At 58.6% G+C, this 27,829-nt stretch overlaps 1 protein-coding gene and 1 long non-coding RNA gene across 3 annotated transcripts in view; one reads left to right on the forward strand and one right to left on the reverse strand.

Annotated features, from left to right (window-relative positions):
• LOC149365445 (uncharacterized) overlaps positions 1-5,616 on the forward strand; it is a 54,804-nt gene extending 49,188 nt beyond the window's left edge. For both annotated transcript variants that reach the window (XM_089584997.1, XM_089585064.1), the window contains exon 4: positions 5,437-5,616. In XM_089584997.1, coding sequence (XP_089441123.1) covers positions 5,437-5,561 — 125 coding nt within the window. In that variant the 3' untranslated portion in view covers positions 5,562-5,616. The remainder of the gene's footprint in view (positions 1-5,436) is intronic.
• Positions 5,617-18,966: 13,350 nt separating this feature from the next.
• Positions 18,967-26,846, reverse strand: LOC149365446 (uncharacterized). The gene is made up of 3 exons (XR_016291940.1): positions 25,989-26,846; positions 23,283-23,399; positions 18,967-19,085 (listed from the first exon to the last, which is right to left on the reverse strand). It is a non-coding gene; the product is annotated as an uncharacterized LOC149365446 (long non-coding RNA).
• Between the last annotated feature and the right edge of the window lie 983 nt (positions 26,847-27,829).

Consider the following 27,829-nt stretch of genomic DNA (forward strand, 5'->3'; position numbering starts at 1 on the left):
GCGTCGCAAGCCAAAAGCAGAGGCTTCCTTTCGTCGTAGTGGCGGAGGACTGTACATCTTCGAATCAGGTCTTTCAGGGCATCGAATGACCGCTGATGGCGTGGCGACCATGTCCATGTCACATCTTTCCGAAGGAGTTGGTATAAGTCGTTGGCCACGGTAGCTCTTTGTTCCAAGAACCGGTCGTAGAACGTCAAGAGTCCGAGAAAAGCCTGTAGCTCCTGCTTGTTTGTTGGAGCTCGTGCTTCTGTGATCGCTCGCACTTTGTCCTCGGTAGGGTGAATGCCTTCCGCATTAATTCGGTGTCCCAGAAATTGCACCTCTGGCACCGCAAAACAGCACTTCGATTTGCTTATGCACAAATTAGCGTTTGCTAGCCTTTCGAGAACGAGCTCTAGGCGCACTGCATGCTCTTCAGTGGAAGTGCCACTGATGATGACATCGTCAAGGTAGACACAAACTCCTGGGATGCCCTGAAGCACTGTCTCCATGAATTTTTGAAATATGGCCGGGGCTGCAGCTACGCCAAAAGGCAGTCGCTTGACTTTGTACAAGCCTTTCAGTGTGTTAATTGCCAATAATTCAGCAGTTGACTCGCTCACCTTCAGCTGCTGATACGCCTGGGTGAGGTCCAATGTGCTGAAGACTCTTGCGCCACGCAGTACACTGAATACTTCTTCAGGTGTCGGTAGCGGGTAAGAGGACGCTTTAGTCGCAAGATTGACGGTGCTCCGGTAGTCTCCGCAGAGGCGTATGGTCCCGTTCTTCTTGCGAACTACGACAAGTGGTGTGGCCCATTCTGAATGCTGCGTCGGCTCGATGACACCTTGCTGCTCCAGTTTGTCCAACTCTTTTTCAACTGAATCTCGGAGAGCAAACGGCACCGGCCTGGCCTTCAGAAATTTGGGTTGCGCGTTGTCCAACAACTCCAGTGTGACCGGGGGCCCTTCGTTTCCTGGAATCTCTTCCGAGAATACTCTTTCGTATTTCTCTTGCAGTTGCTCAACCATGTTCTGGCTCGGCGTCTGGTGTATGCCGCATATCATCACGCCTAGTGGAGAAAACCAGTTTCTCCCTAGAAGGCTTGATCCTGTGCCCTTCACAACAAGCAGAGGTAGCGTATGGGTCTGGCCGTTGTAGTTAACCTGCACGTTGGCAGAGCCCAATAGTGGCAGATTCTGTCCTGACCACGTTCGCAGGTGCGTGTCGTCTTGTTGCAGGGCGGGTGCGTCAGATGGCCATGAAGTTCGGAACGTGTCCTCACTGATCAGAGTACAGGCTGCGCCGGAGTCCACCTCGAACTTAATCAGCTGGTGATGTACGCTTACTTCTGTAAAAATCTTCGGTCGCGTGCCGAGATTCATGGTGTTCAGGTCGTACAACACAGATGGTGTTGCTGATGTTGTTCCATGGAGATCAGATAGCGGCGTATTCTCTGAGGCGTTGACGCTGTGATTAGGCTGGGAAGGTGACTTTATCTTGGCAAGTCTCCGTTTCGTAATGCATGCTCTTTCGATATGCCCTCGCTTGTGGCAAAAATTACACGTGGCTGACTGGAATCGACATCCCTGGGGGTTGTGTTGGTCGTCACACCGCCAGCAGCGTTGTGCCTTTTTGACCGATTTTACAACAACAGAAGGCTTGCGCACCTGGTTGCTTGTCTGGTGTACCGGCTCGGTGTTCCGGCGAATCCCTCTCTGCTGGTGACCGGCGCTCTCCGCTCGAACGGCGATGTCGTAAGCTTTGCTGAATGTGAGGTCCTTCTCAGCGAACAGGCGCTGCTGCAGTGACTCGTCACTCAGTCCGCACACAAATCTGTCGCGTAACATCACGTCCAAGGGAAGCATGGTGGTGTTAGCAGAAGAAGCTGCGTCTCCCTCCTGCCCGGTAGCTGTTGTCGACAGCGTTCCAAAATTGCAGTCGGCAGCGAGCTTCTTGAGCGCGGCTACGTAGGCGCTCACAGTTTCTCCTCCCAGTTGATCTCGTCGTTGGAAGCGAGCCCGGCTGTAGACCTCGGATGGCCTTGGGTCGTAGTGCTTTTGCAGCGCTTTTACGATGTCGTCGTAAGACACTGCCGCTGGTGTGCTTGGCTGAATAAGGGCGCAGACAGTATCGTAGGTCTGCTCCCCGCACAGCGTCAGCAGGTTGGCCCTCTTCAAGGCTGGGTCTGTGATGTTGTTAGCTTCAAAGTAGAACTGAAGGCGTCCAACCCACGATGACCACGATGAGCCGTTGAATTCTGGTATCTGATTGGGAAACCCTCGCGTAGCCATGGCTTGTCAATAGCGTTGCGTAGCGCGGGTCGAATCCACTTTCTCGTCGCCACTGTCGTGTCCGGTCGCTGTGTTGAATGCAGCGAAAGACGCACACGGTACTTTAAGACTTCGTTTATTTAAAGCCGATGAGGGTGCGACCAGCGTCGACCGAGGCAGGAGCCGAACTGGCCGCCCGAAGAAAGGAGGGAGCGGAGAAGCGTCCACGGGAGGGAGTGGCTTCCCAAAACAGGAGGAGGATGCGGGGGCGCACCATGGGGGGGCATCTGGCGACAGCGTGCGACGAGGGGCAAGTGGTCGTTAGGAGGAGGATGCGAGTGGTCGTTAGGAGGAGGGTGCGGGGGCGCACACACACAAAAGCAATAAGGGGACACAACAGTTCTATTCAGTATAATGGCAGTACGCAAGGATGTGGGCACAGCGCGCACCCTGAACTATAACAATTAAGGTGCTTGTAGTCACTGCCACCTAATTACCAAAAAACAAAATTGTGTGCATCTGTGCGTCAGAATAAGTTGCGCTAGTTGGTATGTGTTCATTTTGGGTAGAAAACAGCGTGAACGGACGAAGGACCGAGAACAATGAAACGCACAGATGAGCGCTGACTCGCAACTACATTTTTTATTCAGTTATTATGCTATTTAGGCAAGTGATTAATACTTATAAATGTTTTTTGTGAAGAAAAAAATGTAGTTGCGAGTCCACACTCGTCTGTGTGTTTATTTCTGGGACCATGCTGTTTTCTACCCAAAATGAAATGCTAGTGGCGTGTTCCACGGTACCTACGGTGTACGTAGGTACACCGAATTGAATAAAAACACCAGGCACTCCAGAATTTTTTTGAAGAATGTAATTTTTTATCTTTAAGGCCTCAAAAAAAAGTTTGTATCGAAAACCTTACTGGACATCTTTAGAACGCCAGGTCAATGTTCGCATGTAGCCGCCATATGCGGTACCAGACGTCCTAAAGGTGCCGCGTAAGGCTTTCGGTGCACACTTTTTTTTGTTTAGGATATGGATAAAAAGTTCATTCTTCATAAAAAATAAATAGTTCCGGAGTGCCTGATGTCTATATTTGTATCTGTTAATGTTGCTATGAAACATGGATACGAGGCACTCCGAAACTATTTTTTTTTTAAGAACGGGCTTCTCTATCCGTATGTCCTGTAAAAAAAAATTACCGAAAATCTGTACTTTTTTTATAGGACATACGGATATAAAAGCACCTTCTATGAAGAAAATAATTCCGGAGTGCCTGGTGTTCGTGTCCTAGTTTTCTCATTGCAGCGCGTGAACTGAATAATCACCCCCTAACATGCGTCCGATATTACATTGTAAAAAAAAAATTGAACCCTCCCAGGCAACCACACCAGGGAGCAGCGTCGGGCATCCGCCCTTTGGATACCCGGGGGACAGCGAGGTGAGATAATGTGTCTCAAAAGACACACTACCTCGCCTTGTCCACCACGCACGGCGGCCGAGCGTACAGCCGGGCACAAATCGCCCGGAACGACCCTGGAAGGAATACCAGTCCCCGCACCGCTGCGATCGCGGCATAAGCGCTGCAGGCACTGGGATTCGATCCAGGGTCTTCGCGAGTGCGAGCCCCACACTTTACCCACTCGGCTACCGTGCGGCACAGCTTCTTCGTGTTACGAGCGGGTGCTGATACGCGGGCAACAAGCATGCGGCCGAAACGGAGCATGCGTCGAGCCACGCCGATGCGAGCGCGAGATATGAAGTTTGACGCTGATAACCGCCAACATGACGAGTGGTCAGCGGTTCGTGCGCGCCGCTGTAGCGTAGTTTTGTAAGCATGAAATGCTTTTAGCTCCCGTTGTCGGCAGCGTGGTGACGTCACGCCGAGACCCACAGCCGACATCCCGGAACTGAATTCCACCCATACGGGCACCGTACGAGATTTAACGAGACTCAGACGTCATCTTTTAGTGGCTTTGAGAGAGGGCCGCTTAGAGCAACAGGGGAGCTCCAGGGCGAGAAGGGCTTTAGGCGGAATTCCGCGCCGTCCCCAAGGATGGCGCTGTGGTCCCACACTCACGCATGTAAAAGACCGGCCGCTGGGCCTTCAGCCCATGCAGTTTCCCCCTTTGGCGGGCAGATGTATACACGCTCGCGGAGTATTCGAACGTGCTGCATATGCATTCTTCTCAGGCTTGCGTCTCGTCGTGTCCGCGTACGCTTCTGCATCGTCCTGCATTTCAATGCCGCCACCGCCAGAGCTGCTTAAATGGAGCCTGATGAAAGGAGAGATAGGAAGCGTCTTGCGGAAAGCGTTCGCTTTGCGAGTGATACGCCACAGCTCGCAGCTCGCACAAGACTGCTCGCCCCTGCCGACAACGCCATGATTATGCGGCCGCTCCAAAAAGCGCCAAGGCAGCCACGGTTCACGGCTGCCTACCTAAGCCCGCACGATTGCTTCGACGCAACAAGAAGAGTGTGGTGTGTTTAGACCCATTTCAAGATTTTGACTAGTACCATCTACAACCAATGTGTTAGGCCCGTAAACATTTCATGTTTACGCTACTCTCGGTTACGGGAGAGGCAGAGATTTTTAGCTTAGATCGTATATAGTAGGTCGGTCGTACGCGACTCTGCACATGGTCTTTCTTCTGAGCGCTGTAGTTGTTTTTTTTATCGCCTGAAAAGCGTTATCGTCAAGAACGCTGGGGAAGCTAAACACACGGAATGATTTGACCTCGGATTCGTGAGTGATAGAATCTACACAGATGGAAAGGGGTCGCTGGATGAAACGTTTCGTGCCTGCTGCAGATAGATTGCTCATGCAGAAGCACATCCCTGGAAAACAGAGGCAAAGATTTATTAGTTGTTTTGCGCATTCCCCCATAGCCTTCAAGCACTTCACATTTCTGAACTGAATTTGCGACGTTGCTTTCGTAAACAAGGGAAGCCCATGATGAAGTCCATTCAGGGATAATTCTTGTAGACTGGGTGACTGTTAACTACACATACCCGAAATTGCACCGATAGTTATTCCAGCCACTCATCGACGCGATTGTAATGCGAAACTTACAAACACTTATAGAAGTTTTCAAAAAGAACGTGGTCGAAAATTAACGTGGTCGAACTGTTTAACTTGTCGTTCTGTTTGTGTGCTCTTCATTTCCTTCTCCTCTATTCGCAGGTATTCGCGGAATTCGAAGGGACAGGAAGTGGAGCGAGGTGCTGGAAGTTAAGCCGAGGAATCGAGTCCCGATTCCTCCCGTCCTGGCCGCAAAGTGTCCTCACTGTCCTCACTCCAGGAATTGATAGATGTTGCGGGAATCAGCAATGCGCAATTGTCATTAAAGACATTGTCCTTTCACCACCGGTGATTCGCATTCTGGTACAGCAGGCACCCTTTACACTAATTCACTGCGCGCTACGGTAAGATGTTCAATCGCCCATCACAAGGAAATGCTCGCCACTGTAGTGAATCATATTCCATGCAAATGCGATGCTGTGTGAATGCGGATTTGTGTTTTGTTCGAGCATCCGCGTATATTTCGGCATTGCATCAATGAAGCCTGCCGTCGAGCACGGTAGTGCAATCGCAGTTCACAGTCCTGACGATGATGCAGGAAATCGGTTCGATCCAAGGTATACAGCTCCGCCATGTCCCGTTTCAAGGCACCATTTCCGCAGCACTGGCCACATTGCCAAGCTCTCAAAGCCCCAGGAAGTACTGCTCCAGATCCCGAGGATGCAGCATGTCTGCCAGTACTGAACTGAACTGTACGTAGACAAAATACATGCCCGCGAAGGTCCTTCGTTGAACACGTCCCTTTTGAATAGCAGCCTCCAAGATCGCGTGCCTCGCAGAACAGGTCGCGGAACATGTCGCCCGCGCTGCAGGTCGCAGCAGGTCCCCGCCATTCAACAGGCCACCACCCCTCGCGGAACAGGTCACTCCCCCCACCCCACCCGCACGCTACAGATCGTTCCTCGCGGTGGCAACCACCAGTGCTACAGGTCGTCCAGAGTGCTACCCTACAGCTGCCCCTTCACCCGCGGTACGGGTCGTCCCTCGTGCTGCATATGCCCCCCCGCACCCACCACCCCCCAAGCTTCACTCCCTCTTCACCTTCACGCCCCCATTCCCGCCTTCACCCGCGCTACAGGTCGTCCCTCGTGCTACAGGCGCCTCTCTCCCGCCTTAATCCGCGCTACAGGTCATATCTTCCCCTGTTATGCCTTCGCTCGTGCTACAGGTCGTCCCTTCCCCTCCTCCCGCCTTCGCCCGCGCTACACGTCGTTCAACCCCGTCCCGCCGTCGCCCGCGCTACAGGTCGTCCCTTCCCCTGTTAGGCCTTCGCCCGTGCTACAGGTCGTCCCGCCTTCGCCCGCGCTACAGGTCGTCGCGCGCGCCACGTCGTCCCCCTCCCGTCCAGCCCTCGCCCACGCTACAGGTCGTCCGCAACGACGACGGGACGGGACGACGACCTGTATGCGCGGGTGACGACGGGACGGGACGCGACGACCTGTATACGCGGGCGACGACCTGTAGGCGCGGGTGACGACGGGACGGGACGCGACGGGACGCGACGACGCGTAGGCGCGTGCGACGACGGGACGGGACGTGACGACCTGTATACGCGGGAGACATGTATACGCGGGCGACGACCTGTAGGCGCGTGCGACGACGGGACAGGACGGGACGCAACGACCTGTATACGCGGGCGACGACGGGACGGGAAACGACGACCTGTAGGCGCGTGCGACGACGGGACGGGACGCGACGACCTGTATACGCGGGCGACGACGGGACAGGACGGGACGCAACGACCTCTATACGCGGGCGACGACCTGTACGCGCGTGCGACGACGGGACGAGACGCTACGACCAGTAGGCACGTGCGACGACGGGACGGGACGAGACGACCTGTATACGCGGGCGACGACCTGTAGGCGCATGCGACAACGGGACGGGAGGCGACGGGACGGGACGACCTGTAGGTGCGTGCGACGACGGGTCGGGACGGGACGCGACGACCTGTAGGCGCGTGCGACGACGGGACGGGACGGGACGCGACGACCTGTAGGCGCGTGCGACGACGGGACGTTACGGGACGAGACGGGACGCGACGACCTGTATACGCGGGCGACGACCTGTAGGCGCGTGCGACGACGGGACGGGAGGCGACGGGACGGGACGATCTGTAGGCGCGTGCGACGACGGGACGGGACGCGACGGGACGCGACGACCTGTAGGCGCGTGCGACGGGATGGGACGCGACGACCTGTATACGCGGGCGACGGCCTGTAGGCGCGTGCGACGACGGGACGGGACGACCTGTATACGCGGGCGACGACCTGTAGGCGCGTGCGACGACGGGACGGGACGGGACGCGACGACCTGTATACGCGGGCGACGACGGGACGGGACGGGAAACGACGACCTGTATACGCGTGCGACGACGGGACGGGACGCGACGACCTGTATACGCGGCCGGGCGACGACCTGTAGGCGCGTGCGACGACGGGACGGGACGCGACGACCTGTATACGCGGGCGTCGACCTGTAGGCGCGGGCGACGATCTGTAGGCGCGTGCGACGACGGGACGGGACGCGACGACCTGTAGGCGCGTGCGACGACGGGACGGGACGCGACGGGACGCGACGACCTGTATACGCGGGCGTCGACCTGTAGGCGCGTGCGACGACGGGACGGGACGCGACGACCTGTATATGCGGGCGACGACCTGTATACGCGGGCGACGACCTGTAGGCGCGGGCGACGATCTGTAGGCGCGTGCGACGACGGGACGGGACGCGACGACCTGTAGGCGCGTGCGACGACGGGACGCGACGACCTTTATACGCGGGCGACGACCTGTAGGCGCGTGCGACGACGGGACGGGACGCTACGACCAGTAGGCGCGTGCGACGACGGGACGGGACGCGACGACCTGTAGGCGCGTGCGACGACGGGACGGGACGCGACGACCTGTAGGCGCGTGCGACGACGGGACGAGACGGGACGCGACGACCTGTATACGCGGGCGACGACGGGACGGGACGGGACGCGACGACCTGTATACGCGGGCGACGACCTGTAGGCGCGTGCGACGACGGGACGGGACGGGGCGGGGCGGGACGACCCGTAGGCGCGTGCGACGACGGGACGGGACGCGACGGGACGCGACGACCTTTAGGCGCGTGCGACGGGATGGGCCGCGACGACCTGTATACGCGGGCGACGGCCTGTAGCCGCGTGCGACGACGGGACGGGACGCGACGACCTGTATACGCGGGCGACGACCTGTAGGCGCGTGCGACGACGGGACGGGACGCGACGACCTGTATACGCGGGCGACGACCTGTAGGCGCGTGCGACGACGGGACGGGACGGGACGCGACGACCTGTATACGCGGGCGACGACCTGTAGGCGCGTGCGACGACGGGACGCGACGACCTGTATACGTGGGCGAGGACGGGACGGGACGGGAAACGACGACCTGTATACGCGTGCGACGACGGGACGGGACGCGACGACCTGTATACGCGGCCGGGCGACGACCTGTAGGTGCGTGCGACGACGGGACGGGACGCGACGGGACGCGACGACCTGTATACGCGGGCGACGACGGTCGTCGTCGACGGTCGTCGTCGCCCGCGTATACAGGACGACGGGACGGGACGCGACGACCTGTATACGCGGGCGACGACCTGTAGGCGCGGGCGACGATCTGTAGGCGCGTGCGACGACGGGACGGGATGCGACGACCTGTAGGCGCGTGCGACGACGGGACGCGACGACCTGTATACGCGGGCGACGACCTGTAGGCGCGTGCGACGACGGGACGGGACGCTACGACCAGTAGGCGCGGGCGACGACGGGACGGGACGGGACGCGACGACCTGTATACGCGGGCGACGACCTGTAGGCGCATGCGACGACGGGACGGGAGGCGACGGGACGGGACGACCTGTAGGCGCGTGTGACGACGGGACGTTACGGGACGAGACGGGACGCGACGACCTGTATACGCGGGCGACGACGGGACGGGACGGGACGCGACGACCTGTATACGCGGGCGACGACCTGTAGGCGCGTGCGACGACCTGTAGGCGCGTGCGACGACGGGACGGGAGGCGACGGGACGGGACGACCTGTAGGCGCGTGCGACGACTGGACGGGACGGGGCGGGACGACCCGTAGGCGCGTGCGACGACGGGACGGGACGCGACGACCTGTATACGCGGGCGACGGCCTGTAGGCGCGTGCGACGACGGGACGGGACGCGACGACCTGTATACGCGGGCGACGACCTGTAGGCGCGTGCGACGACGGGACGGGACGGGACGCGACGACCTGTATACGCAGGCGACGACGGGACGCGACGGGAAACGACGACCTGTAGGCGCGTGCGACGACGGGACGGGACGGGACGGGACGCGACGACCTGTATACGCGGGCGTCGACCTGTAGGCGCGTGCGACGACGGGACGGGACGCGACGACCTGTATATGCGGGCGACGACCTGTATACGCGGGCGACGACCTGTATACGCGGGCGACGACCTGTAGGCGCGGGCGACGATCGGTAGGCGCGTGCGACGACGGGACGGGACGCGACGACCTGTAGGCGCGTGCGACGACGGGACGGGACGCTACGACCAGTAGGCGCGGGCGACGACGGGACGGGACGGGACGCGACGACCTGTATACGCGGGCGACGACCTGTAGGCGCATGCGACGACGGGACGGGAGGCGACGGGACGGGACGACCTGTAGGTGCGTGAGACGACGGGACGGGACGGGACGCGACGGGACGCAACGACCTGTAGGCGCGTGCGACGACGGGACGGGACGCTACGACCAGTAGGCGCGTGCGACGACGGGACGGGACGGGACGCGACGACCTGTAGGCGCGTGCGACGACGGGACGTTACGTGACGAGACGGGACGCGACGACCTGTATACGCGGGCGACGACGGGACGGGACGACGGGACGGGACGGGACGCGACGACCTGTATACGCGGGCGACGACCTGTAGGCGCGTGCGACGACGGGACGGGAGGCGACGGGACGGGACGACCTGCAGGTGCGTGCGACGACGGGACGGGACGTGACGGGACGCGACGACGGGACGGGGTGGGACGACCCGTAGGCGCGTGCGACGACGGGACGGGACGCGACGACCTTTAGGCGCGTGCGACGGGATGGGACGCGACGACCTGTATACGCGGGCGACGACCTGTAGGCGCGTGCGACGACGGGACGGGACGCGACGACCTGTATACGCGGGCGACGACCTGTAGGCGCGTGCGACGACGGGACGGGACGGGACGCGACGACCTGTATACGCGGGCGACGACCTGTAGGCGCGTGCGACGACGGGACGGGACGGGACGCGACGACCTGTATACGCAGGCGACGACGGGACGGGACGGGAAACGACGACCTGTATACGCGTGCGACGACGGGACGGGACGCGACGACATGTATACGCGGCCGGGCGACGACCTATAGGTGCGTGCGACGACGGGACGGGACGCGACAACCTGTATACGCGGGCGTCGACCTGTAGGCGCGTGCGACGACGGGACGGGACGACGCGACGACCTGTATACGCGGGCGACGACCTGTAGGCGCGTGCGACGACCTGTATACGCGGGCGACGACCTGTAGGCGCGTGCGACGACGGGACGACGCTACGACCAGTAGGCGCGGGCGACGACGGGACGGGACGGGACGCGACGACGGGACGGGAGGCGACGGGACGACCTGTAGGTGCGTGCGACGACGGGACGGGACGCGACGACCTGTAGGCGCGTGCGACGACGGGACGGGACGCGACGACCTGTATACGCGGGCGACGACCTGTAGGCGCGTGCGACGACGGGACGGGAGGCGACGCACGCGCCTACAGGTCGTCGCGTCCCGTCGCGTCCCGTCCCGTCGTCGCACGCGCCTACAGGTCGTCGCGTCCCGTCCCGTCGCCTCCCGTCCCGTCGTCGCACGCGCCTACAGGTCGTCGCCCGCGTATACAGGTCGTCGCGTCCCGTCCCGTCGTCGCACGCGCCTACAGGTCGTCGCGTCCCGTCCCGTTGTAGGCGCGTGCGACGGCGGGACGGGACGGGACGCGACGACCTATAGGCGCGTGCGACGACGGGACAGGGGGACGCGACGGGACGCGACGACCTGTAGGCGCGTGCGACGACGGGACGGCACGCGACGACCTATAGGCGTGTGCGAAGACGGGACGGGACGGGACGCGACGACCTGCAGGCGCGTGCGACGACGGGACGGGACGGGACGGGACGCGACGACCTGTAGGCGGGTGCGACGACGGGACGGCACGCGACGACCTGTATACGCGGACGACGACCTGTAGGCGCGTGCGACGACGGGACGCGACGGGATGCGACGACCTGTATGCGCGGGCGACGACGGGACGGGACGACCTGTGTGCGCGGTCGACGACGGGACGGGGCGGGACGACCTGTGGGCGCGTGCGACGACGGGACGGGACGAGGCGGGACGACCTGTAGGCGCGTGCGACGACGGGACGGGACGCGACAACCTGCATGCGCGGGCGACGACCGATTGGGAAGGGACGGGACGCGACGACCTGTATGCGCGGGCGACGACGGGACGTGACGGCATTCGACGACCTGTAGGCGCGTGCGGCGACGGGACGCGACGACCTGTAGGTGCGGGCGACGACGGGACGAGACGCGACGACCTGTAGGCGCGGGCGACGACGTGTAGGCGCGTGCGACGACGGGACGGGACTGGACGCGACGGGACGCGACGACCTATAGGCGCGTGCGACGACCTGTATACGCGGGCGACGACGTGTAGGCGCGTGCGACGACGGGACGGGACTGGACGCGACGGGACCTGTATGCGCGTGCGACGACGGGACAGGACGGGACGCGACGACCAGTAGGCGCGTGCGACGACGAGACGTTACAGGACGCGACGGGACGACCTAAAGGCGCGTGCGACGACGGGACGGGACGCGACGACCTCTAGGCGCGTGCGACGACGGGACGCGACGACGTGTAGGCGCGTGCGACGACGGGACGCGACGCGACGACCTGTATGCGTGGGTGACGACGGGCCGGGACGGGACGCGGCGACCTGTAGGCGCGGGCGACGACGGGACGAGACGACGTGTAGGCGCGTGCGACGACGGGACGGCACGCGACGACCTATAGGCGTGTGCGACGACGGGACTGGACGCGGCGACCTGTATACGCGGGCGACGACGTGTAGGCGCGTGCGACGACGGGACGGGACGCGACGACCTGTAGGCGGGTGCGACGACGGGACGGCACGCGACGACCTGTAGGCGCGTGCGACGACCTGTATACGCGGACGACGACCTGTAGGCGCGTGCGACGACGGGACGCGACGGGATGCGACGACCTGTATGCGCGGGCGACGACGGGACGACCTGTGTGCGCGGTCGACGACGGGACGGGGCGGGACGACCTGTAGGCGCGGGTGACGACGGGACGGGACGCGGCGACCTGTAGGCGTGGGGGACGACGGGACGGGACGGGACGCGACGGGACGCGACGACCTGTAGGCGCGTGCGACGACGGGACGCGACGGGATGCGACGACCTGTATGCGCGGGCGACGACGGGACGGGACGACCTGTGTGCGCGGTCGACGACGGGACGGGGCGGGACGACCTGTGGGCGCGTGCGACGACGGGACGGGACGAGGCGGGACGACCTGTAGGCGCGTGCGACGACGGGACGGGACGCGACGACCTGCATGCGCGGGCGACGACCGATTGGGAAGGGACGGGACGCGACGACCTGTATGCGCGGGCGACGACGGGACGTGACGGCATTCGACGACCTGTAGGCGCGTGCGGCGACGGGACGAGACGCGACGACCTGTAGGCGCGGGCGACGACGGGACGCGACCTGTATGCGCGTGCGACGACGGGACGGGACTGGACGCGACGGGACCTGTATGCGCGTGCGACGACGGGACAGGACGGGACGCGACGACCAGTAGGCGCGTGCGACGACGAGACGTTACAGGACGCGACGGGACGCGACGACCTAAAGGCGCGTGCAACGACGGGACGGGACGCGACGACCTCTAGGCGCGTGCGACGACGGGACGCGACGACGTGTAGGCGCGTGCGACGACGGGACGCGACGCGACGACCTGTATGCGCGGGCGACGACGGGACGGGACGACCTGTATGCGCGGGTGACGACGGGCCGTAACGGGACGCGGCGACCTGTAGGCGCGGGCGACGACGGGACGAGACGACGTGTAGGCGCGTGCGACGACGGGACGGCACGCGACGACCTATAGGCGTGTGCGACGACGGGACTGGACGCGGCGACCTGTATACGCGGGCGACGACGTGTAGGCGCGTGCGACGACGGGACGGGACGGGACGCGACGACCTGTAGGCGCGTGCGACGACGGGACGGGACGGGACGCGACGACCTGTATACGCGGGCGACGACGGGACGCGACGGGAAACGACGACCTGTAGGCGCGTGCGACGACGGGACGGGACGCGACGGGACGCGACGACCTGTATACGCGGGCGTCGACCTGTAGGCGCGTGCGACGACGGGACGGGACGCGACGACCTGTATATGCGGGCGACGACCTGTATACGCGGGCGACGACCTGTAGGCGCGGGCGACGATCTGTAGGCGCGTGCGACGACGGGACGGGACGCTACGACCAGTAGGCGCGGGCGACGACGGGACGGGACGGGACGCGACGACCTGTAGGCGCATGCGACGACGGGACGGGAGGCGACGGGACGGGACGACCTGTAGGTGCGTGCGACGACGGGACGGGACGCGACGGGACGCGACGACCTGTATACGCGGGCGACGACGGGACGGGACGGGAAACGACGACCTGTAGGCGCGTGCGACGACCTGTATACGCGGGCGACGACCTGTAGGCGCGTGCGACGACGGGACGGGACGCGAAGGGACGCGACGACCTGTAGGCGCATGCGACGACGGGACGGGAGGCGACGGGACGGGACGACCTGTAGGTGCGTGCGACGACGGGACGGGACGACCTGTAGGTGCGTGCGACGACGGGACGGGACGCGACGACCTGTATACGCGGGCGACGACCTGTAGGCGCGTGCGACGACGGGACGGGAGGCGACGGGACGGGACGCGACGACCTGTAGGCGCGTGCGACGACGGGACGGGACGCGACGGGACGCGACGACCTGTAGGCGCGTGCGACGGGATGGGACGCCACGACCTGTATACGCGGGCGACGGCCTGTAGGCGCGTGCGACGACGGGACGGGACGCGACGACCTGTATACGCGGGCGACGACCTGTAGGCGCGTGCGACGACGGGACGGGACGGGACGCGATGACCTGTATACGCGACGACGGGACGGGACGCGACGACCTGTAGGCGCGTGCGACGACGGGACGCGACGCGACGGGACGCGACGACCTGTAGGTGCGTGCGACGACGGGACGGGACGCGACGACCTGTAGGCGCGTGCGACGACGGGACGTTACGGGACGAGACGGGACGCGACGACCTGTATACGCGGGCGACGACGGGACGGGACGACCTGTATGCGCGGGTGACGACGGGCCGGGACGGGACGCGGCGACCTGTAGGCGCGGGCGACGACGGGACGAGACGCGACGACCTATAGGCGCGTGCGACGACGGGACGGGACGCGACGACCTGTATACGCGGGCGACGACTTGTAGGCGCGTGCGACGGCGGGACGGGACGGGACGCGACGACCTATAGGCGTGTGCGACGACGGGACGGGACGGGACGCGACGACCTGCAGGCGCGTGCGACGACGGGACGGGGCGGGACGGGACGCGATGACCTGTAGGCGGGTGCGACGACGGGACGGCACGCGACGACCTGTATACGCGGACGACGACCTGTAGGCGCGTGCGACGTCGGGACGGGACGACCTGTGTGCGCGGTCGACGACGGGACGGGGCGGGACGACCTGTAGGCGCGGGTGACGACGGGACGGGACGCGGCGACCTGTAGGCGCGGGGGACGACGGGACGGGACGCGACGGGACGCGACGACGGGACGGGACGGGACGCGACGACCTGTGGGCGCGTGCGACGACGGGACGGGACGCGACGACCTGCATGCGCGGGCGACGACCGATTGGGAAGGGATGGGACGCGACGACCTGTATGCGCGGGCGACGACGGGACGTGACGGCATTCGACGACCTGTAGGCGCGTGCGGCGACGGGACGGGACGCGACGACCTGTAGGTGCGGGCGACGACGGGACGAGACGCGACGACCTGTAGGCGCGGGCGACGACTTGTAGGCGCGTGCGACGGCGGGACGGGACGGGACGCGACGACCTATAGGCGTGTGCGACGACGGGACGGGACGGGACGCGACGACCTGCAGGCGCGTGCGACGACGGGACGGGGCGGGACGGGACGCGATGACCTGTAGGCGGGTGCGACGACGGGACGGCACGCGACGACCTGTATACGCGGACGACGACCTGTAGGCGCGTGCGACGTCGGGACGGGACGACCTGTGTGCGCGGTCGACGACGGGACGGGGCGGGACGACCTGTAGGCGCGGGTGACGACGGGACGGGACGGGACGCGACGGGACGCGACGACGGGACGGGACGGGACGCGACGACCTGTGGGCGCGTGCGACGACGGGACGGGACGCGACGACCTGCATGCGCGGGCGACGACCGATTGGGAAGGGATGGGACGCGACGACCTGTATGCGCGGGCGACGACGGGACGTGACGGCATTCGACGACCTGTAGGCGCGTGCGGCGACGGGACGGGACGCGACGACCTGTAGGTGCGGGCGACGACGGGACGAGACGCGACGACCTGTAGGCGCGGGCGACGACGTGTAGGCGCGTGCGACGACAGGACGGGACTGGACGCGACGGGACCTGTATGCGCGTGTGACGACGGGACGGGACGCGACGACCTATAGGCGCGTGCGACGACGAGACGTTACAGGACGCGACGGGACGCGACGACCTATAGGCGCGTGCGACGACGGGACGCGACGACGTGTAGGCGCGTGCGACGACGGGACGCGACGCGACGACCTGTATGCGCGGGCGACGACGGGACGGGACGACCTGTGTGCGCGGGCGACGACGGGACGGGGCGGGACGCGGCGACCTGTAGGCGCGGGCGACGACGGGACGAGACGACGTGTAGGCGCGTGCGACGACGGGACGGCACGCGACGACCTATAGGCGTGTGCGACGACGGGACGGGACGCGACGACCTGTATACGCGGGCGACGACGTGTAGGCGCGTGCGACGACGGGACGGGACGCGACGACCTGTAGGCGGGTGCGACGACGGGACGGCACGCGACGACCTGTATACGCGGGCGACGACCTATAGACGCGTGCGACGACGGGACGGGACGCGACGACCTGCAGGCGCGTGCGACGACCTGTATACGCGGACGACGACCTGTAGGCGCGTGCGACAACGGGACGGGACGGGATGCGACGACCTGTATGCGCGTGCGACGACGGGACGGGACGCGACGACCTGTAGGTGCGTGCGACGACGGGACGGGACGGGGCGGGACGACCTGTAGGCGCGTGCGACGGGACGGGACGCGACGAGTTGTGTGCGCGGGCGACGACCTGTAGGCGCGGGTGACGACGGGACGGGAAGGGACGCGACGGGACGCGGCGACCTGTAGGCGCGGGCGACGACGGGACGGGACGCGACGACCTGCATGCGCGGGCGACGACCGATTGGGAAGGGACGGGACGCGACGACCTGTATGCGCGGGCGACGACGGGACGTGACGGGATTCGACGACCTGCATGCGCGGGCGACGACCCGTAGGCGAGCAGCGTAGGGGACGGGACGGGACGATCTCTATGCGCGGGCGACGACGGGACGGGACGGGACGCGACGACCTGTATGGGCGGGCGCCGACGGGACGGGACGAGACGACCTGTAGGCGCGTGCGACGACGGCACGGGACGCGACGGGTAGCGACGACCGCGTCCTGTATACGCGGGCGACGACCGGTAGGCGCGTGCGACGACGGGACGGGACGCGACGACCTGTAGGCGCGGGCGACGGCCGGTTGGGACGGGACGGGACGCGACGCGACGACCTGTATGCGCGGGCGACGACGGGACGGGACGCGACGACCTGTAGGCGCGGGCGACGACGGGACGGGAAGGGACGCGACGACCTGTAGGCGCGGGTGACGACGGGACGGGACGCGACGACCTGCATGCGCGGGCGACGACCCGAGGGCGCGGGCGACGACCGGTTGGGTCGGGACGCGACGACCTGTATGCGCGGGCGCCGACGGGACGGGACGCCACGACCTGTAGGCGCGGGTGACGACGGGACGCGACGAGGCGCGGGCGACAACGAGACGGGACGGTACGCGACGACCTGTATGCGCGGGTCGCCGGGACGCGACGACCTGTATGCGCGTGCGACGACCTGTAGGCGCGGGGGACGACGGGTTGGGACGGGACGGGACGCGACGACCTGTATGCGCGGGCGACAACCTGTAGGCGCGGGCGACAGCCTGTAGGCGCGGGAGACGACCTGTAGGCGCGGGAGACGACCTGTATGCGCGGGCGCGGACGACGGGACGGGACGCGAAGGCCTGGACGGGCGACGACGGGACGGGATGACCTGTATGCGCGGGCGACGACGGGACGACCAGTAGGCGCGGGCGACAACGAGACGGGAGGGGATGGGACGGGGCGACGACCTCTAGGCGCGGGCGATGACAGGACGGGACGCGGCGCGACGACCTGTATGCGCGGGCGCGGACGACGGGACGGGACGCGAAGGCCTGGACGGGCGACGACGGGACGGGACGACCTGTATGCGCGGGCGACGACAGGACGGGACGCGACGACCTGTAGGCGCGGGCGACAACGAGACGGGATGGGACGGGGCGACGACGGGACGGGACGCGAGGACCTGTATGCGAGGGCGACGACGGGACGGGACAACCTGTAGGCGCGGGCGACGACCTGTATGCGCGGGTGAAGGCGGGACGGGAGGGGACGGGGCGACGACGTGTAGCGCGGGCCTGTGAGACGGGCGACGTGTAAGACGAGCAACGTGCGACGTGAGACGAGCGACGAGCGAGGCTGGGTACTAGTCTCGATGGCGACCTGTTCTGCGGGCGACTGATTCTACTGGGGACCGGGTCAACAGGCGATCTGTTGAACGTAGGTCCTTAGCGCGCATGCGTTTTGTTTTACAGTTCAGTAGCGGCATACATGGTGCATACTTTGTGGCTGAATCCTCCGGATCGGAAGCAGCTCCTACAGTACGTCCTGGGGCTTACCGACCTTTTGGGAGCTTCGAAATGCGGCCAGTGCAGCGAAAGTGGTGCCTCGAAACGTGTATACCTTGGATCGAACCATTACCTGCGTCGTCGTCAGTATTCTTAACTCCGGTTGCACTTCCGTGATCGAAGGCAGGCTGTAATGCCGAAATATACGCAAATGCTGGAAGCAAAACAAAAGTCCGCATTCACACAGCATCACATTTGCAAAGAAAATGGTTCACTACAGGGGCCAGCATTTCCTTGTGGTGTTGATTGAACACCGTGCGGTAGTCCGCGATTATTTTGTGTAAAGGGCGCCTGCTGTACCAGAATGCGAATCACTGAAGGTGATAGGACGATGTCTTTAATGACAATTGCGTGTTGCTGATGCCAGCAGCATCGGCTAGTTACTGGAGCATAGTAAGCACACACTGCAGGCAGCTGTCCCGATTCCTTGGCTTGACTTCCAGCAGCTCGCTCCACTTCCTGTGCAATCGAATACCTGTGCAAGAAATGAAGGAAATGAAGAGAACAGAACGAGAACAGGTTGAGCAGTTCGAGCCCTGACGTTCTCTTTTAAATCTTCTGTACGTTCTTGAAAGTTTCGCAATACCCCCGCATCGACGAGTATGTGGGGTTATCAGTCAATGAGTCTGCACGAATTATTCCTGAATCCACCTTATCAGCGGGTTACGAAAGCAACGATACAAATTCAGTTCAATTTTAAGGCTGTGGGGGAATGCGCAAATCAACTAATAAATCTTTGCCGCTGTTTTTAGTGATACGCTTGTGCATGAAGAATCTGTCTGCAGTAGGCGCGAAACTTTTCATCCAGCGATCCCTATCCATCTATGTAGATTTTATCACTCAGGAATCCGAGGTCAAGTAAGTCATTCTGTGTGTTTAGCTGCGGCCGGCGTTTTCGACGTTAACACTTTTTAGGCGATAAAAAAAAACGACGCTACAGCGGCGCGCACGACACCGCAGAACACTCGTCATGTTCGCGCTTATCAGCGTCGAACTTCATATCTGGCGCTCGCATCGACGTGGCTCGACGCATGCTCCATTTCGGTCGCATGCTTCTTGTTCGCGCATCAGCACCCGCTGGTAACACGAAGAAGCTGTGCCGCACGGTAGCCGAGTGGGTAAAGTGTCGAGCCCGCACTCGCGAAGACCCTGGATCGAATCCCAGCGCCTGCAGCGCTTATGCCAGCGATCGCAGCGGTGCGGGGACTGGTATTTCTTCCAGGGTCGTTCCGGGCTATTTGTGCCCGGCTGTACGCTCGGCCGCCGTGCGTGGTGGACAAGGCGAGGTAGTGTGTCTTTTAAGACACATTATCTCACCTCGCTGTCCCCCGGGTATCCAAAGGGCGGATGCCTGACGCTGCTCCCTGGTGTGGTTCCCTGGGTGGGGTGAGTTTTTTTTTTTTACAATGTAATATCTGATGCATGTTAGGGGGTGATAATTCAGTTCACGCGCAGCAAAATCAGAACACTAGGACACGACCACCAGGCACTCCGGAATTATTTTCTTCAAAGAAAGTGCTTTTATATTCGTATGTCCTATAAAAAAATTAATATTTTTCCCAATCACGTATAAACATTTTTTTTATAGGGCATACGGATAGAGAATCCCGTTCTTTAAAAAAATAGTTCCGGTGTTCCTGGTGCCTGGTGTCCTGGTTCCGTGGCAACATTAACAGGCACAAATATACACTCCAGGCACTCCGACTTTTTTTTTTTTTAAGAATGTACTTTTTATCCATTTCTCCTGAATAAAAAAAAGTTCGTAGAACGAAACCCTTCAGCGTGCGGCTGTCATATACGGTACCACATTTGATAGCCACACGCAAAAATTTACCTGGTGTCCTCAAGACACGCGCGGTTTTCGGTACAAACTCTTTTTTTAGGCCACAAAGATCAAAAATACATTCTTAAATACAGTTCTGGAGAGCCAGGTGTGCACGTTTGTGACTGTTAATGTTGCTCTTGCTGCACGTGAACTGAACAATCGTCCCCGTTTTGCCATGGACGCATGCGAAAATTAACCAGACGTCCCAAGTGCGCCGCTTAAGGTCAAGAGATCGGAAGCGGCCGGAGTAGGTGTGAGAACAAACGCGGGTTAATGACATCCTAGTCGAAATCAAGAGGAAGAAGTAGACTTGGGAGGGAGATGTAATGTGAAGGCATGATAATCGCTGGCCCTTAAGCGTAACGGAGTGGATTCCAAGAGAAGGCAAGCGTAGCAGGGGGCGGCAGAAAGTTAGGTGGGCGGATAAGATTAAGAAGTTTGCGGGGATACAGCGGCGCAACTGGCAAAGGATATTGTTAATTGGAGAGACATGTGAGAGGCCTTTGCCCTGCAGTGGGCGTAGTGCGGCTGATGATGATGACGATGAAGGTTAAAAAGTACATTATTAAAAAAGTTCTGGTGTGCCTGCTGTTTTTGTTGAACCTACTATACATACACCTAGGTACCGTGGAACACACCACTAGGATTTTATTTTGGGTAGACGACGGACCGAGAACAAAGAAACACACAGACCAGCGTGGACTCGCAACTGCATTTTTTTTTCAGAAAAAACATTTATAAGTAATAATCACATGGCTAAATAGCACGATAACTGAATAAAAAATGTAGTTGCGAGTCAGTGCTCATCTGTGCGTTTACTTGTTCTCGGTCCTTCGTCCGTTCACGCTGTTTTCTACCCAGAATGAACACATACCAACTAGCGCAACTTTTCCATTCTGCTACACAATTTTGTTTTTACGTAGTCAGGTGACAGGGCCCACAAGCATTTCATTGTTATAGTTCAGGGTGCGCGCTGTGTCGACATTCCTGCGTATTGCTCTTTAGCTGAATAGAGCAGAACCGTGCAGCAGAAGTAAGCCGAGCTGAACCGCGCCGGGCTGAACCGAGCCGGGCTGAACCGAGCCGGGCTGAACCGAGCCGGGCTGAACCGAGCCGGGCTGAACCGAGCCGGGCTGAACCGAGCCGGGCTGAACCGAGCCGGGCTGAACCGAGCCGAGCTGAGCTCATGGTGGAATGAACTAAGGTGTACTGCCGCTGTGCAAGGATATTCACCACTGTACTGAAACTGTGCCACATAGACAGTCCTCAGCTACCTCCCAATCACTGAAGAATTATCAGCACGAGAACAGGTTCTCATGCACCATGCGAACGTATGGTCACTAATTCCACCTGCGATTACATGCGACATAGTCCCCAGGGCTCCAGTTATTCACACAGCGCGCAGTATCCCACACACTCCATACATATGAAGATTCGCACTTTTTTCCCCTCTGATATGTCACGTGTCCGTGTTTCTAATGGTACAATGATGCCCAATGTGCTCAGTGTGTTCGAATGAAGCGTGCGAAGCCGCGAGAGAACGTGTGAAACCATACAGAGGGAAAACCATGAAGAGAAAAAAAAGAGCAGGAAAGGCCACCAACGAACAGCCACCCGGGGTAAGCCTTCTCCAGAGTGCTATGAGAGCATAACCATTCTTCCGTACAGCTGTGCTAACGAGAAATGCACGAAAGGAAACGTACTCAACGCAGGTTATGGCTGACTGAGGTTACGTAATGGAACGGTCCCTTCTCGATGCCTAATTAAATTATCTAAACAGTTATAAACCACTATTTTTTAGCTTCCATCAGCAAGAGCTTCTCTCTCCAAAAAAACAGCCTCAATTTCGCGTTCTGAAGTTGACTGCTGGGGTGAACGATCCTGTGCGGCAGTCCGTGTCTCAGCACGCGCAAAGAAAAGGAACCGAAAAGATGGGGAGTAACACTAGCTGCGAATTTCAGTTCGAGAGGACAAAACAAACATCTGAATATGTAAGTAAAACAGCGCTAGACACGGGACAAAGGAAGAACAACACAGCACAAGGCACAGCGCCTTGTGTTGTGTTGTTCTTCCTTTGTCCCGTGTCTAGCGCTGTTTTACTCACATATAATGTACCAACTTGCCCAAGCCTCCGCCTTAACAAAGCATCTGAACTTAAGAACCTCGGGCGATGTATGGGACGACATAGGCCCTGCAGTTACCCTCCCTCTCAGAGAACACACTAGCATGCCGTGTGGTCCGATTGGTATCAGATTCATTTTTTTCTGGAAAAAGTGGCAGGGTTTTAAAGCAGCTAAACGGAGTAGACACATGGAAGCACGTGTTTAACCACATTGGTTTTCCTTTGCCGGGTTTCGATACGCCTAGCGACGATATTAAGTCGACAGTACTATTAGATGAAGAAGACGACGAGTACACAACACGACTGTTTAGTTACACTTGTTAAACACGAGGCGTGATCGGCTGCCGCGACATAATCCTGCTCTCGTCCACTGGCCAGCGAGAAAGCAACTTGAGAACTCGAAAATCAGGCTGACTGCTCTGGTCGTGAAGAAGAGCTTTCGCTCTAAAAGGGATTCGCTCTAAAAGGAATAATATTCATCCTTCACCAGTATAACAGTTAAGCAGTCAAGGAAAATTTTGGATTGGAACTCGCACTTATACGCGTGATGACCACTCCCCGATTATAAAAACTCTGACTGCTCTATTGAAGCTCATGAACATCTGAGCCACAAACGAACTGTTGCAGTACGGGAAGCGCATATACTCGAGACATCCAAGAAATGTTTACACAGTTGTGCCATTAGGGGTTATGCATTTAGCTGCTAAAATAAACGATGTGCTCACCGTGTGCAGGTCTGCGGTGAGGGGTGAGCTCTGCCGTCCAAATGTTAGCCGCAGCTTCATGTAGAACATGTCCTGAGCTTCTGGTAAACCACAGCCGCGCTCACGTACAGCAGAGGCCTGCACAAATTCGTTATCAGGGCGGAAAGAAGGGGGTAGATAAAGAGCTGGCGGGTACCTGTGCCGTCCTGCAACCGCAAAGGCACTGCATACAGAGACACGGAGAGAAGGAAAGAAAAGGCAGAGAGGTTAACCAGCGAGTCCTAGGACAACAAGCCTAGCCGGATAAGACATTGGTCAAGGACCTGGAGTGTGTTTGGAGAATACTACAGACGAGATCTTTCCGAAGTCCTTACATACCCAGCAAATTGAGGTTGAGCCGGACTGTAACTGGTAAGAGGCCCGGCGACATATGATCATATCTTGTGGGAATGCAAGAAAGAGCCGCCCTCTGTGGCTGCGCTGGAGGATCCTTCCCTTGAGCAATGGGAGGCCGTGTGGGCCGCTCAGTTTGCCGTCACTAGATGAGAACTGATGACCATCTAGCACAGCACCACCTACACGCGATTTTGATGAAATAAAGTTTGTCCACCCCACCCACCCTGCCGAACTCTTTCTGATGGCTTACTGCTTCCCTTGCCCTCCCGGTCCCCTCAGAGCGACAGTGGAAAAAGCGAGGAAAGGAGCCATACGCTATATCACTGGCAATTTCCGCTCTCACAATCTCTGCAGTGAATGCCTAGATGCCCTTTCATGGTGTTATGCACGTTGTTATGTTCTTTAGCCGTTCGTTTAGGTATCTGCCCGTCTGGCCAACGTATTGCTTGCCGCAAGAAAGTGGAATTACGTAGACGACACCCTTTTGGCAAGCCACGAATCTGTTCTCGTGATTAGTAGTACTTTCTTGTGCAACGTATTGCGATTTAACTTTTTTACAAATCTTGCCAAGCCTATCGGGAGCCGAGAAGACAACCCTAATTTCTGCGCATTTACCAATATTTTTCAGCCTGTGTGCGAAACGATGAATGTAGGGGACTAAGTGGTCTTTTTTTCTTGTTTTTCTTCTTGTTTTTGTTACCGGTCAACCGGTCAGCAGAATCCTGTGTCAGCCGCCCATCTTTGGCGCTTTCATCTAATGAATAGTACTTTTTATCGATATACAAGTGATATAGCGTTTGGCACCTTCAATATCATGATTAAGTGTGTATGAATAATGAGCGTGTATGATTGAGTGTGTTCTTTTTCTTCATTGTTTGGTGGCCACCGATTTATTTTCACTGTCCAAGCAATAAAATTTTCAATTGCAAGTCAGCGCCCGTCCATGTCTCTTTCTTGTGTCGTCCTCCAAGTTCGCGCTTTTATTCAGGAAAATGTCCTACCAACTCGCCCAAGCAACCGCTTTAAACGCCTTCTAACCTCCCATACCCAACCGTACCAATCTGCAGGACATGAGGAAGCCCGCACCCTCATAGAATTTTTCTCAATCTCAACCTTAGTCAGGTTTTAACCCATCCCAGGTATGTTACTAAATACAGTGCAAATATCCTTGACCTCCTTCTAACCTCCCATACCCAATCTAACCAAACTGCAAGATATGAAGAAGCCCGCACCCTCATAGAATTTTTTCTGAATCTCAACCTTAGTAAGGTTTTAAACCAGCCCATGCCTGCTACTAAAGACTGTGCAAATATTATTGTCCTTCTAACCTCCCATACCCAACCCAACCAAACTACCTAAAATAAGGAATCCCGGACTGTCATAAAGTTTTGTCTTAATTTCTTCTTTACTCAGGTTTTAACCCATACCAGGTGTGTTCTAAAAACAGTGCAAATATTCTTGACCTCCTTTTATCCTCCCAAATCCAACCTAACGAAACTGCCTAACACCAGGAATCCCGGACTGTCAAAGACTTTTGTCTGAATATCAAGCTTACTCAGATTTTAACGCAGCGCAGGCCTGTTACTAAAGACAGTGAAAAAATTCTTGACCTCCTTCTAACCTCCCATATCCAACCTAACCAAACTGCCTAACATAAGGTACCCCGGACTGTCATATAATTTTGTCTCAATTTCAACCCTACTCAGGTTTCAACACAGCCCATGCCTGTTACAAAAGACAGTGCAAATATTCTTGACCTCCTTCTAACCAAACTGCCTAACACAGGGAGTCCCGGACTGTTAAAGTATTTTGTCTGAATTTCAGCCTTATTCAGATTTTAACCCACAGAAAGCCTGTCACTAAAGTCTGCAAATATTTTTTACCTCCTTCTAACCTCCCGTACCCAACCTAACCAAACTGCCTAACCTACTGCCAACCCTACTCAGCTTTCAACACAGCTCATGCCTGTTACAAAAGAGAGCAAATACTCCTGACCTCCTTCGAACCTCACATCACCAACCGAACCCAGCTATTCGACATGAGGAATCCAGCACCTTCATAGAATATTGTCTGAATTTCAAGCTTACTCAGCTTTTAACCCTGCCCTGTCGTGTCTGAAACATTCGCTTAAAATGTTGGCTGAAATACCGGGAAATACCAGAAGGGGGAAATACCACAAGAGGGAAATACCAGAAGGGGGAAAGGCGGGGGTTCTTGTCTTCGGACCACCTACACAGTAAATCTGGAGTAAGAGATATCAAAAGTAAAAGTATGCAAAAAAGTACTAAAATTACTCCTTTTCCAAATGTGCAATTTGTGGTCTCTTCTTACCAGCTGTTCGGAGATTTTCTGGGAGAGCATGGTCTGGCAAAACGACAGCAGGGCAAACTGGTGGCGCTGCTATCACTGATGAGCTCTGCGCTGGCTCCTCTGAGGTGAAAGGTTTGCTCCCAAGCGGCTGCAGGGCCTCCTGTCTTCTGAATGAAGGAATGCTGCCTGTTTGCTGCAATTCTGTTGCAGTACTTGCTGCAACAAAAGCTTCAAACAGGAAAATGAGGAGAAAAAAATAGGCGCAACCATATACTTTCATACGAGTAAATATTGGAGAATATATCAATTAAGGAAAGTGATATGGAAGTGATGAAGTAGTAGCACTTATTGCTGTTCATATTTAAGCACGCTGTTTGTCATGAGTGTGCCATATAGCGTTTGCTTTTTAACGCTTTCAAAGGTCTGATGAAAGAAGCAAAATCCTTCTCATACCTGAGAAGCATATTGAACGCCCATTTGTGTTTTGTAGCACGGAAAAAGTCACTTTGGAGTTATTCCGAGCTTCATGGAAGAAGCGAGGCATCAAGAAACAAGGAGAAAGGCTAATTTCCTCCCCAGCCAGTTTCCCTAGAGGAGGAAGCCAGTAAAATGGCAGAGAACGAGAGCGTGCAAAAGAAGAAAGTTCACACCATCGAATGCAGAAATTCTTCCTTTCCCAGAAAGGTAGTATGTATATATGAAAATAAATAAATCACCTCTTTGCCCTGCCTGAATACGCCCTACTACTATCGAACCACTTATGCATGACATTTCTTCCTAACGTTTTTTGATCGCTATCCTTATTTGTATTTCTATTTATTCCCTTTTCCTGTATTGCTTCATGCTTTTTTTTCGTCTTTTGTGCCTAATTTTTCTCGTTCTGAAATATCTACTTTTATTTCCTCTTATGATTTTGCTAGCACTTTTATTTGCTCGGTGGAGTTTCTCCCAATTTCTGTTTGCCCTATTATTGATTTACCCCTCATGCAATACCCACAAACTGACGGCCCTTGAGGGTATCCTGAATAAATAAATATAAATAATAAACACTTCAAGCATGGACGGTTGTTTGCGTCGACCATGCGGTCCTGCAAAGATGTGAGCTTGTCCGACTGCTGGTGCTTCTATGGCTGTCGGCTGATATGGCCGCCTTTGCAGGTTTCCAGCAGCAAGGGATCCCGTCTCCTGAAGGGCACGAGTGCTTCTGGGTGGCGGGATTCCTGCAGCCCTTCCTGCTGCAAGGGAAGCTCGAAATAGGAAAATAGAAAACAGTGGATTAGATGCAACCACACTGAGTCACGGCAGCGAAAATTGCAGGAAAAAACAAACTGACATGAAAACACTCGCGGGGAAACTTATGCTACGCCTTTAGGGTACTAATGGTCGTCGCACTTCACAGACGCGGGATAATGTTCTTTCACCATCACTTAAGGCTTTACGTGCCCTTAAGAGTAAATGTGACAGCATTCTAGATCCCTCCCCCGAGCAAGTTTTCCGTCTCAGTGGCCTAGGTTCTGCCTACGTGCCCATTTATGCGGAACTCGTCAGTCTCTCCTGCAAGCGGTGCAGTATTAAGCGATGTGACACTGCTTTGACAGGTGGCCCTTTCAAACACGACCTCCGGAGAGGCTCGTGACTTGTGAGATTCAGGTTACTGTTGCCGAGCAGGAAGAGGAGGAGGAGGAAAAACTTTATTCAAGAAATGGTTGGTTTGGTTTGGTTTGGTTTATGGGGTTTAACGTCCCAAAGCGACTTAGGCTATGAGAGACGCCGTAGTGAAGGGCTACGGAAATTTCGACCACCTGGGGTTCTTTAACGTGCACTGAAATCGCACAGTACACGGGCTTCTAGAAATTCGCCTC

The sequence above is a fragment of the Amblyomma mixtum genome, chromosome 1 (genome assembly GCF_055824585.1).
Source record: "Amblyomma mixtum isolate Tamu chromosome 1, ASM5582458v1, whole genome shotgun sequence".
Taxonomy (NCBI): domain Eukaryota; kingdom Metazoa; phylum Arthropoda; class Arachnida; order Ixodida; family Ixodidae; genus Amblyomma; species Amblyomma mixtum.